This window comes from Tachypleus tridentatus, chromosome 12 (assembly GCF_004210375.1).
Source record: "Tachypleus tridentatus isolate NWPU-2018 chromosome 12, ASM421037v1, whole genome shotgun sequence".
In the NCBI taxonomy this organism is placed as follows: domain Eukaryota; kingdom Metazoa; phylum Arthropoda; class Merostomata; order Xiphosura; family Limulidae; genus Tachypleus; species Tachypleus tridentatus.
In genome coordinates, this window is record NC_134836.1 from 452,197 (window position 1) to 466,452 (window position 14,256).

A 14,256-nucleotide genomic window follows, 5' to 3' on the forward strand; every position below is an offset into this window, starting at 1 on the left:
CTTGAGATAGTATTGTACTGGTTACCTAGTAGTTTGTAAACGTGTATTGGTAGCTTGCTTCAGTGCAAGAGACAGGTTGTTTGAAAAAGAAAATTCTGATATAAAACTACTTGATTTGTTACAAGATGTTTCATCGTCTTCTGCAACTTGGATGTGTGGTTTGAGTGAACATACCGTTTATATTGTCACTAGTTTTTAACCTCTGATTCACCTGCTTATTTACAGTATTGTTGCGTAGAAGTGCAATATTCATTAATAGTTGTATGAAAGTTTAGAATACTATGTAATTGGCTATTCGCGCTGACGTACGCGTAATGTGTAATACTCCAATACAATAAACCAATACAAAGGAACACCTTTATACCTATGTTAATAAATATATCCAACATCTAAGCACGCCTTCTACAGTCTTACACTCAGTTACACAACCACCTTCAAACATGTGGTCAGCTATCGGTCAGTTACTTCTTTCTTTCTTTGTGAACCTGACAATGACCGAAGAAGGTCGAAACGTTGTTCGCTCCTCTACATAGTGCTTTCTCTACTCACACCATACCATACATATGTAATACTCCAAGTTATTGCAACTTACCATTGTTCAGATTAGATTATCTTGTTTTGTGCGTATGCTTTATTGCAGGCAAGTTTTGTCTCAGGCTTTTTCTCGATATGTTTGTACAAGGTAGCTATTGTATATAGTATATAGTTTAGAAAACTGATGCGCAGTTCGACTAAGCATAAATACGTCTTCGTATCCAGGAAGAATTAATTTTACTTATTTTGTGTGAGTATTAAAATAAATGTGCCAACATGAGAAAGCATGACAGTACTTTTTATTGTATGCGATCGTGTGATTTTTGTACCATTTTTAAATTGTTAACGTAGGGGAAAACATATTTGTCAGTAAGATTTCAAAAAATCGTGACCGTTTCCAATTTTGTGGCTACGAATGGAACTTTCTATTTTTAGAATTCGTGTTTTATATGAGTATTTGCTATTGACACTGAAAATGTTTGAGGGCTTTAGAACATTTTACGTAGTTGGTGCTATAACAGATCAAGGGACGATGCTTATAAAAGTATAGCTAAACCTCCTAAGCGATATAATTACATAATCGAGAAGGACTTCCTTATTAGTGCTGTACTGATGGCATGAACGAAAAATAGGCCTAACGCGTCTTATGTACATTGTGTAGGCGACGTTAATATTGTCTTCATGTGTAAATATTTCTTTTGTTAAATTACACTGTCATTGCTTTTAATTAAGTACAAATGTTGTAATTAATTTCTTCTGAAGAACCTTTGATGTTCTTACGTGTTTATGATCACTTATGCGACAAATGAATCTTGTATACCGTATTCATTACGAACTACATCAGTTCAGCCTAAATTTAAAAGTACAACTAAACCAAGCTCTTCACTATATTCTTTTAGAAAAGCCTTTCACTGTATACAACTTCAAATTACCAGAGAAATCCTGTTTAAGTCATGCGTTGATGTTCCAAGTTTTAAACCTTGTGAATGAATCCAGTAAAGTGGTAAACGGTTAATTACCTTTGTTACTTATTTTTATATACTGATAGATCTCTGCGAGTTTGCAAATTGATAAAAGGGGTAGGAGAATAATCGCGATGTTTGCCTTGCACGTAAGGTGCAGTCTACTGTAAACAGACATGATTTTATGGTCACTGATATGGAAAATAGTTATATAGATTTTTTGGTTATTTCAAGAAAATGATTACAGGATAATCATACCCTGTTACATAAAAGATAATACTGTATTTATTTCTGACGCTATTATAATAAAATCACAGTAATTCGTTATAATAAATTATTTTTTAAACAGAAGCTAATATAGCGTTTCTTATAAGGTGTGCATAATGTGATCACATTAAGTTATACAGATTGATATCTCGATATACAAATACCCAGTCTCGTGCTTACAGAATTTCATGCTTGCTTGGTTTCTTAAATCTTCGAAATTTTCAGTTGTCAAACTGATCACATGGACATAATTTAGGACTAGTGAATGACTGTTCTTAAATTCCTTGCACAAACTTAAAAACCTTTTATTTGATTGTTTGCTATATATCGTCCAAAAAAGGCATTATCGTCCGGCATGGCCAGGTGGTTAAGGCGCGTGACTCGTTATCTGAGGGTCTCGGGTTCGAATCCCATCACATCAAACATGCTAGCTCTTTCAGCCGTGGGGGCGTTATAATGTGAAGTCAATCCTACTATTCATTTGTAAAAGTGTAACCCAAGAGTTAGCGGTGGGTGGTGACGGCTAGCGCAGATAGCTCTCGTGTAGCTTCGTGCGAAATTCAAGAAGAAACAAATAAAGAAAGACTATATTCTTCTACGTGCTTACTAAATATTTTAGTCTTAATATGGTTGAGCTACTTTATAGCTGGTTATCCTGGTTTGTGGGTCAACGTTTTCCTTTTACTGTTTGATTAGAAAAGATCCACGAATAAGACTTAACATTTTTGGTGTTTTCATAATCTACATAATTCACTAAATTACGTTACCTGATAGAATCTGTGATTACTAAAGTAATAATATCATACGGAATGGAGTAAATATGTGTTTAAAATAGTTTTGGTCTGCTGGTTTGTATCCCCCCGAAAAAAAAGGCACTTCCGTATTTTCAGAAAGTCGATGTATTGTCAAAAAACACTATTTAATTACAGTAGCCCAAGAGTTGGCGGCGGGTGTTATTAACTAGCTATCATTTTTCCTAACCTGATGTTCTATGCTGACCCAACAATAAGCTACAGTCTCAAAACACTAAGAACTCGTGCTTTGTTACTCGTGGCGGCAGAGCACAAATAGCTAGCTAATTGTGTAGCAATGTACTAAAACCAGTAAACAAATTTAATTATCAGTGCAGACTTAGGGACTGCTATCTTAGATAGCCTTTGGCTAGGTTTTCACGAAATGTCAAAACAATCTAACCAAAATAATAAGAGAAAGTCGCCCAGTCAAAACGATGTTTGGAAGATTGAAGCAACAAAATATTTTACAATGTTAACAATAAAACTTACAAAATGCAACTGTTGTAACTAAAATATGTTCCTATTGTCTAAACAATTGGAGATGGATTTAGAGCTTATATTTTTCATGATGAATTAAATTATGTTTAGAAGAATGTATATTTCATTGTTTTGATGCAAAGGGTCTTAAGGATCCGAGTTGAGGATGCCTACTTAACGATTTAATAAAATATTTTGATAACACCTGTATTAAGATATTTATTTACTATTTGTCCGTCTGTGGGACAGCGATAAGTCTTCGAACTTACAGCGTTAAAATCAGGTGTTCAATTCCCCTCGACGGACACAGCAGATAGCCCTATATGGTTTTGCTATAAGAAAACACGTACATTTTGCTTTTTTTTAAAAAAAACAACAACAAATATCAAGCATTACGATACTGTGTTGTCATATTTATTGTAGTGAATAAAATTATTACAAAAAGTACTTTCTTATCAAGTGTCGGAAATATCCACCCCTCTCCTCTCGTTTTGGTTAAGTTAATTGACAGTTTTGTATGATCTAATCCAGATGTTTTTGCTTTTCTTCTAAGCAATATCTATCTACACTTCCATGTACAGGTATGAGGAACAGTGTATTGTATTTATAACGATTATATGCTTAGCATTTTTGACTTCACAAGGTTTAGTAGCGGAATAGAAAACCGGCACCAAACATGCTCACCCTTTTAGTCATAGTGACGTTATAAGGTGTCAATCAGTCCCAATACTCGTTGGTATGGAGTAACCTAGGTTGACAGTGAGTGTTATTGAGTAGTTGCTTTCCATGTGGTTGGCAGTTCAAAATTAAAAGCGGCAGCAAATATTTTAGTAGCTTTGCAGTAAACAAACAAACTTAACTCTTTTCAGATTTTATTCTTTTGGGTTTTGTTTTACTGCTTGTCCATGTGCAGCTCATAAATGTCTCATATTACAAATAAGATTACATCTCCCGCTTGATGTCATTAGTATCGTGAAATGTTTATATGTAAGTCATCAAGTTGTTTTTACTGTTGGTGCTACAATGTTTATATATTCGTAGTTAGTGAAGTTGGTGATTTGGGGTATCCAAGCTGTGAATTTTAATATGTAGTGGGGTCAAGAAACTAAAATAATGCAACACTTTTTAAATAGTATTTTATGCGTCATTATGTCTTCAGGACAAATTTGTCAGTATATTATTATTATCTAGTACCGGGCTGCGAATCGAAAGTGTATGATTCGAGGTGATGCATATTATTGAACACACATTCATGTTTAATGATGTGATAACAAAATAATTAACGGGTTGACTATATTACTATAATATCGGAAGATTCAATGTTCGAACCCCGTTATGTTACTGGACACATTGCACACTTTCGTATATGGGACGTGTAAATGTAGCAGTCAGTCATGATGTTTAGTTAAGAGTGGAAATTCCAGCCTTCATCAATAACCTTTATGTAACAAAGGCAAATCGTAAAAAGGATATAATCATTTTTATAGTGACCAAGTGTTTAATAAATGTATGATTTTTGAGTTGTCTTTTACGTATCGTACTGAACTTATATAGGATTTAAAGAGCATGTAGTATTGATGCTGGTATTATAATTTGGTAGTTTGAAACACTCACAGACAGCTATTCAAAATAGTAAAAATAAACAAGTCCAGTATATTCTTTCATTTGCAACATGTCACTGACTTAAAACAGTTTCATGGAATTCCACTCCCTATTAGCATGGGAAATGATAAAGGACAATTTTTCGAAATCGATAGGTGGGTTACGGAAAGCTTACATAGTGTAGTGATGTGCTTTGAACGTGAAAACATTATGAGAGAGTTTTTCATAATAGAAAATGTACTGCAGGGCTAGTATGAAAGACCGCTGCGTCATACTTAAAAAGGCCATGTTAACTGTGTTTGAAATCATATAAATGAAAGCTACTCATAACAAGCTAACTGAACTTCAAATTAGTAAAGATTTTAATCTTTTGCAACATTTCGAAACACGATAAAGAGATTAGCGCAATCTGATTAAAAAACAACAAATAATTTAAGGCCTAAATCCTCCAGTTAGTAACTTTTTTTCGTGATTTGTCAGCCCATAATTAGATAAATTATGTGTTTAACGTTTGTAGCTGAATCAAACATATTTTACACAATTTGTAATTCAACATAATGACTAAAATATACATAATTATTTTTCTGTCTTAACCTCTCAAGAAAAGAAAGTTGTAATGTGTTTTAGGCTTCATTGTAGTTTTTTCAAAGGGTAATCAGCTGAACTAAAATTATTTTATATTGTATTATAGGCGTGACCTTATTCCACATCTGATATTTTTTCAACATTTGTGTGTTAGCTAGTGGGAGCATGTAGACAAACTAACTGAAGTCATCGTTCACTCAGCGCTTGAAGAAAACAATAGTCCTCGGAATTTCAAATGCATATAGGTCGGATTCGAACGCCAATACCCTTGTGTCACTCTTGGAGGATCCCTAAGTGTATATATTAAATCTGGTGACAATCGATCTAGTGGTTCGTTACTTGTATGTGGACACATACACAGACTTGTCAAAAACTGGGTTAGAGATTTAATACATTGGTACACGCTAAATCGTCTTTGTATATGTAGGTACTACTAAAAGGCAGACAGTATGTTTCTCACTTATCAGGTTATTTGTAAAGCTCTACATTGAACTGATTATTGGTCTGAACATTTTCATAGTCTACATAGAGACCGATAGTGAATGAGAAGAAACGACTTACTAGAACCTTGTATTAATTCTCGATATACTTACGAATTATTTGTCCATGAACTACTACCACAATTGAGAACTAAGAACATCAAACTAGGGTTTTCTAACCCGTACACATAGTTATTTCCCTATAAAGGAGGCTGAAACATGCTCGGTAGGTTACCTATGAACGATAGGAGTTTAAAAGCGGATTTTCAGAGTTGCTAAAACAGATTCTGATATCGAATGTTATGTTGTTGACTTCCTACCCTGTTAGTATCCCATGAGCGCTATGTTTGAAACTGTGTTTTTACCCTCAGTAACATGCTAGCGAAACCAAACGTATGGCACACACGCTTGGGTACCAAGGGCGAGTGCCCTAATGGCCAAAGGTAGGGGAGCTATAGACGTAATCGGGAATAATGGGGGAGCTAATAAGTCACGAGGAGGCATTTGAACCCCGGAGTAGAACTTGGATACTTTATTCTAGTTTACAGTATTCAATAATTATAAAAGTAAAGTGAAGTTTGGCAGATAAGAAAAAAATATTAAAGGATAAAAGTTCGCGTAGGAGGAAGATATTTTCTTGGTATTACATTAACTAAATAAATTTGTTTGCAAACTACGCATAACTTTAATAACATTGAATCTTTTGAAAATGTTGACCAAACCGTCGACATGTCAATATTTAAGTTAAACTTACTTAACGTTTTGAATCGGATAAAGTGTCGGTGATAGACTAATGTTTCTGGGTTCTCTCTTTATTCCCGTAGTTTGTCATACCTGATTAGTACACTTTATGTGGTAATAAGTGATAAGCATACATTGTTTCTTCCGTCCTATTTCACTGATTACTGCTAGTGAAAGTCACGTGACGAAAAATGGAGTAAACAAATTTAATCGAAAACAGAATGAGACCAGTAACTTGAAAAAGCTGATGAAACGTTCTTTAATTTGTTTCAGTTTTTTTTCCGATTTTTACTCACTTAACGCTACTCATATTTTAATAATTTGATAACATTAATGATTGTATGTGAACTTATCGGATAGTTGGTGTATCGTGGTCCACCACACAGAATCACCTTTACTGATGGGTCAGGGATGACCAAGATATTAGCATTGTCTTCCTACAGATTAAATTTTATGGATACGTGAATTTATGGTATGTGTCCCGTTGCTCCACAAAAGCACATTTGATAACCGTGGATACGTTATAAAAGCGATCATGAAATCTTACTATTCAGTTAGAGGGGCCCAAGTAATTTACAGCAAATAAGTGGAAATCTTTCATGTCCTGTCATAAATTTTTTATGTTTAGTGGATTTATTTTACAGTTGTTCTATAGGATGCTTCAGCATGTTCACCACCTGGCATGTCCAACTGTCTTAGCCATAATTGTGAAAGCTTATAACGCTAAAATATCGGTTTTCAATATATGCGGTGGGAAAAGCACGCTTATTGTGTTGCGTTATGAGATTAACTACAAATATTTACACACACGCACACCACCCGGTATTAGACCTAAACTTTTGCGAGATGATTTATTTTATCGATATATATAATTTTTTTCTTTAGCTGGAACTATATTCTAAAACAATTTCAATGTAATATTTTTAATGCTGTACGCTCAAAACAATGATTTTCATTAGTTATGAAAGAGCAAAAATAAAAACCATACACGTTTATCTGTCTATAAGTATATATGTGTGTGTATGTGAATCTCTGGACATACTAAAAATCCTAAACAATTTAATAATGTGTCTAATTTTATTAATTACATAATCAATACTAGCAGGTTAATTTTAATTTAATAATATTTAGTAATTCTGATATACTACAAATGATGATTGTGGTAAAATTACACTTCACCAACATAATTCAGTTTCAATCAAGCAAATTGCTAACATAAGTAGTGTCTCAAGCACTACCCTGTTTGTCGTAGTGCTGATAAAGTGCTGTTACGATATTGTTTACGTTTACTCTTTTTTTTCCTCTTCCCTAGAATTTCTTATAAACTCTTTTGTGAGTTAGATTTGTATGATATGTTGATTTCCAAGAAAAGCTTTCAGCCACTCGTTTTATGTTTTGTTTTTCATTCTAAATAGGGATATATAATATATGTTATGGTATGTGGAATCTAAATTTCCCACCAGTGTGGCCGAATTTGCGCTAGTTTCCAGGTTATGAGGTAGTAAAACTGTACCCTAATCCGAACTCGCAAACAAAACGCGATAGTGGCCGCACTTGTTGCGCAATACAATATCTCGTTCCTCAGCTCTATAAAGCCGTTTTCATGGTGGTTTTCACGAGGTATGTTGATATTGATGGTCAAAGAAGATTCACAGAAACTTAAGTGCAGTACCTACCTGAACATAAGTACAGTCCGGTCAACATCCTGAACTCTGCTCCTCCTAACCGAACGCTATTGAGAGGCTAATTCTTTTGGCAGTAAAGTGTTTATTTCTTTTAAGTAACAGATCGAAAGGCCTTTATCGTAATACGTTTTTTGTTTTCAACTTAAATATCGGAAGCCATGATACTCTTCTTCAGTCTACTCAGTTCCTCAAGTTTAATCTCTTTAACATACGTACTGGGTGTTAAACTTAATAACTGTATAAATGTTTGCATATTTAGCTTCAACCAAAATTAAATTATTGAATTTCGTCGCACAAGTTTTACAAACTACAATTTGGTATGTTTCGACCAAGAGTACAGTTGTTTAAGATATTTTTGTTTTCGCACTTGGATGGCTGAAGTCTGCTCTTGTGATTTATTCTCTGAAAATGGTTTTAAAGGTTTGATTATTGCCATTTGTGTGGGGGTATATGTTCAGAAGACGTTACTTTGGTATGTTGTGTAGTTCATTATTTGCTGAAGATGAAAGAAGAAAGCATTCACATAGAAAATAAAACACAATAACCACAAAACAGTATATGTAATAAAGTTCGTTCTATAAAATATGTTCCATATTTGTATACTTAAGTATATTTTATTTTACTGTATTACAGTTATTTCATAGAATATTTAACGTCTTTGTACTCATTGGCTATCACATTATTTTGATACTTATGAAGAAGTCTAGTACATGGCTTATGAATTGTTGTTTAGAGGACATATAAAGGTGTCAGCGTAGACTTAACACACATGTATATTATGTATTGACACAGTTGTTTTGACAAAACTTTAACAATGTATATTGCAACTCCAACTTTTCCACTTCAATATTCGCCTTTTAATTTTGTTTTCAAAAGATCTGTTTCTTGGTGGATAAGTGGCAAATTTAGGGATATACAACAATAATATCCGGGATTCGATTCTCCATTAAATGGCTTTGTGTTAACAAATGCAAAGTAAGCATAGCTTCGAAAGATCGTTCACATTTTATACATCGGTATTTGATATTCAAAGTGGTAAAATTCGAAAAACATTGTTTTATTCACAATGACGTGAAATGATTTCGTAGATTATATGGTTGAATCGATTGTTTCTATGTTTGTAATTTTTATTTAATTCGCAGAATTGTGATAAGTACAATTTGTTGTTTTCTATAATTTATATAACTTTAATATTCTACATTTCGATTAATACAGGTATGTGTGTATAATCACTGTTGAGGTTTCACTGCCTCAATCTAACTTTATATACATTTTATTAGAACAGCAAACATTTGGATGAGAAGTAAAATGATTGAAGTGTCAAAACCAATAGTACTGTTGTTTACGAGTATATAAAAAAAATCGTTGATTTGTTTTACCATCCATGTGGTCTTCCGCTACGTGAAATGGGGGACTATGACAGCATTTTATTCATACAGTGGTGGAGCTCCAGGATGTTTTCGTTGTAAACATCTGAAGTTAAAAAGGCGTATTCATACACTCATGGTGTGTTTACATCCGTTTGTTTTATTGGTACTGTCAGGGCCACTTTTGTCCTAAAAAAACAAAGTCATTGTGTATCATATATTATACATTTTAATAGGCGTTCTCTTAAATATTAACCGAATAGAGGGTGTTACCAAAGTCAGTACTACAGTTAAGACTTTTTTGTGGACAACATTGTTTCCAGCATCAGGGTTAGTACTCTTCAGTCTGTGATATATGCTCATGTGCTGAACACGTACACACGTGCGATATATACTAAAGCAACTAACAATAAAACAAAATTATAATACTACATGCTTTGGCGCTAACTTTTGGATTACCTTGTACAGCTAAGGAAACTGTTCAACTCTGTTATGTTGCCTTCCCTCTTGTCTTACACTGCAAAATTAGGGGCGACTAGCGCAGAGAGCTCTCGTGTAGCTTTGCGCGAACAAACCAAACCATTTTGTTTTATAGAAAAAATCACAGGTTTAAGCTGCGTCAGTAACCTTTCGTTAAGTAACTTACGTGTCGTGTCTTTGTAATTCGTGCTGAAATGGTTTAAAGTCACGATGTTGAATTGTACGTCTGTTAATATATGTGTATATATTTCCATTATATAAATATAAATCGTTCTTTTAAGTACCTAGATTTCAAATTTTTTGCAATAAAAGTTCGGCCTCCGCTGGCATAGCAGTATGTATGGACTCACACTGCTAGAATCTGGGTTTCGATGTACGTGGATGGCCAGGCATGGCCAGGTGGGTGAAGACTCATAATCTGAGGGTCGCGGGTTCGAATCCCGGTCGCACCAAACATGCTCACCCTTTCAGCCGTGAGGGCGTTATAAGGTGATGGTCAACCCCAATATTCGTTGGCAAAAGAGTAGCCCAAGAGCTGGCGGTGGGTGGTGATGACTAGCTGCCTTCCCTCTAGTAGTATACTGCTAAATTAGGGATGACTAGCGCAAATAGCCCTCGTGTAGCTTTGCGCGAAATTAAAACAAAACAAATAAACGATGTACGTGTTGGGCAGAGTACAGATACCTCATTGTGTAGCTTTGTGCTTAATTACAAACAAATAAATCTATAAGAGCTCCATCTGTAGTTTAAGTGAGGATGTTATATATTTATTAGCAAAAACTATGAAAAAATATTCACATGTGTTAGTTTTGTCAATGAGTCAGAAATAAAAGTGTATTATTAATATGATAATGTTATAGTGCTTCCGATATTTTTCATTTTTCATAACCTTGAAACCATTAGTTTCCTAAAGTTTGCATCTTTTATATTTAACTATGTTGTCTTTATTCGATTGTTGTTAATTTTTTTAATTCTTTGATAATTTGTTGGTTATGTTACTAAACAGTGTTGTGCTATTATTTTTTATTTATGACATTCCATTTTTACAGAAATTGGCTTTGTTGTAAGTAGACGCGTTTTCGCTTCCTTGGTTATGGTTCAGTCGTGTTGAGAACTCCATAAAACTGTTTATTAAATGAGAGTTGTAACCTGCTGTGTAGTAATACAAATTAGTTTGTTTCAGTTAAATCTGAGAGACAGTTACATATATGTTGTATTATGTAAAAAGAGTATGACAAACAATTATAATGCATAAGTCTAAAAACAGGACTTGATTTTTCACCGTTATAAAAAAAAATATTCATGTAGCACGTATTTTATATTCTCCTTTATGACACCCTACCCTTTAGTGTCATTAATTTATTCACTAGATGACGCCACGCAATTTTTTTTATAAACCTTCATATTAAAACAAAAACGAAGTTAAAACTAGTATATATTAATTTTTTACCCTACTTTCTATAATTCCGATATTTTTATATGAATTTATTTAGAACTTTTAACTTAATTTGAATTAAATTTTCAACCAAACATCCACGTTATAAATATGCCCCCAGTGGTGGAAAAGTGATGAGTTAGCAGTTCTTGGATTTGCAGTCATAAAATCCGGTGCTGGACCCACCATAATGGAAGAGTCGCTAAAAACCAAAATTCACCCTTGCAGCTTAGCGGTATGCCCAAGGACTTACACTAAAGCTTTTCTTTTTTTTTTGTACCCATAGTGGTTACATCAAAAATAGCCCATTTTATTAAATAACAAACAAACAAGCAATAAACACAAAGTGAAAGAGCAATGGTCAGGCTTTAGAAGAATTTTTTTAATTTTTAAAAGCTAACAGATAGTGAATTAAAATTGTATGTTTCATGTCTTTTTATCATTGAGAATGCTTGAAATATGTAGTTAAATTTGAACATTGAGAAATTTATTAGCAAGAAGCTATAGTTTGAATATGTATTATTACTTTGAGTACTGTTTTTCTTATTATTTTGAAATGTATTAAAATTTTATTCATTGTATTTGGTTTTAAACTTTTATGTAGCTCATGACAAAGCAGAACCTGTGTGTTTGACTGCTTATGTTACATATTTGGGTGAAGAAAGATCTATCAGCTCATCAAAATTTGAGTATGTCTCTGATTCAGCCCACCAGATGGCTGCATTCCTTTCTGATAGTGTAAATAACTGTGATGCACTAAGTGAATTAGAGCAAGTATGTGAAGAACGATTCAATTTAACCACTGAAGCTCAAGCAAATCTGGATAGTCGACTTACTGCTGCGTTTAAAGCTTTACATCGCTCATCAGATTGGAGCATAGTTGGATCCAGATCAAAAGGTATTCTGTTTTGAAACAGTTTGTGTGGAATGTTGTTTATTTCTATTGTTTCAATTTCCTAAACCAGAAATGTATTTTATTTGAAATAAAAAATCTTTGTAGAATGTATAAAAAACAAATAGTAAAACACAGATATTTATAATGTGATAATGTTTTTGATTTTGTGAATAATGAAAGAAAAGGAAATCATATTTTCTTCTAAAATATAACTGTCTGTGGGAAATCCTTGTGTTATTAAAGAGCTTGTGTATTTTTACTTGCATGGCCATGATGTCACTATTGTTCTGGTTTTATTTTGTAACAAGTTGATTTCAAATTGGACATCATGATTCAATCATTTTCTATTTTTGTAATTGTTAAATTCCTGAAAGATGAGAGCACAATGTTTTTCAAAAAATGCCGTTATACACCAAAAAGAATGTGTAGAAATTGGGAGACATTTCTATGAATATATCAGTGAACACATTTAGGATATAAAGCAGAGGTGAAAGAAAACTGCAACACCTGAATACCGTGTCTTGATTCATGGTATACCAAAGACTGATTGCCCAGTAATATTTAAATTCTCATAGGATATGATGATTTCTTAGGTGGCAAAATTAAGGAATCACTTCCCATTAAAAAATATAAATCAATAATGAAACAAATCTAATTGGATGGCCTCTTTCTTAAATTTAACTGAATTTCATGTAGATAGTAAGTGGAATGTTACTTACTGTGTTTGTCGACTTTTATTAATTTTTCCTAATAAGCTTTCCTTTTACATTTTTGATAAAAAAAAAAGTAAACCAGTAATAAGCAAATGTAATTTTACTAAATTTCATTTGGATGATAATTTGAACATTAGTTATGCAATGTTAATTATTTCATTTAAACTCTCATTTGACTGTGTGGGATATTCTTTGTTTTTGGAACAGTAATGTTTATCTTATATTGCTTATGCATATGCTGCATGCTTTGTAATTATATGAATGATCACATCCAAGATATACTGTTGTATCTGGTTAGATTTTTAGAATACAGTAGTTTTAGTTCAAGTCATACAGTTCATTATACTTGTGAAGAAAACATAAAGCTGAAACATTTAGCAAATTTAAAAGTTTTGAATTTTGAAAGATATTTTGGAGTGCATAGGCATTTCATTTATCCATAATTTTGTTCTGTAACATCCAATTTGTTGCTTTCATTAAGAACAGGGGTTAACTATCAGCTGAACTTCAATTTACTTAAACCACAATTCAGAATCTCAAGATGTTTAGAAGAAAATTTTGCAGTTATGTTTTGAAATGAAAAACTGTAACCACAAAATGTTCCAAGTAGTGGAGATTATTTTTCTGTAGGTGACTTAAAGTTACAGGAAGGTTGAAGGTAGCAATTGCATACTAACTGTATGATGTGGCCTGGAAGAACAAAATGATAATGGAAGAAGATTAGTCCATTTTTGTGAATAGAAATGATGAACAATAAGCAGTTCTTGGTTTAAGAATTATCTAAAGAAATTTCATTTATTGAGATCACCCTGTTATGGTGAAAGAATTGAGAGGAATCAGATTGTGGTTAAGGAATGTTTCAGATATTTTGTTATATAAATTAGAATGTACCCAAGAGCAAGTTGTGGCTTTGATAATAATGTAGTGACTGGATGAATAAAACTGAATTTCAAAGAAGTATGTATTAAAGGAAGCAGGAGAACAGAAAAGAAGAGAAAAAAGAAATAAAACCAAAATCTAAATGAAAGAAGGCATCAAGAGGAAGACAGTAACAAAGAAGTAGATAAGAAAATCAAAACATTTTTATAGACAAAGATAGTATAAATAACTAACCAAGAAACATGCATAGAAGAATAAGAGAGTTGAATAAGAAACCTGCTCTGTCTTCTGGTGAAGGCATTCAAGGGAAAGATGGCTAGACACTTTTTTTTTATTTGAGAATGTTAAAGAGAGGTGGTTG

At 33.1% G+C, this 14,256-nt stretch overlaps 1 protein-coding gene across 9 annotated transcripts in view; it reads left to right on the forward strand.

Moving 5' to 3' along the window:
* LOC143234999 (rho guanine nucleotide exchange factor 28-like) overlaps positions 1-14,256 on the forward strand; it is a 197,115-nt gene that overhangs the window by 40,852 nt on the left and 142,007 nt on the right. For all 9 annotated transcript variants that reach the window (XM_076472695.1, XM_076472697.1, XM_076472698.1 and 6 more), the window contains one exon: positions 12,013-12,306. In XM_076472695.1, coding sequence (XP_076328810.1) covers positions 12,013-12,306 — 294 coding nt within the window. The remainder of the gene's footprint in view (positions 1-12,012; positions 12,307-14,256) is intronic.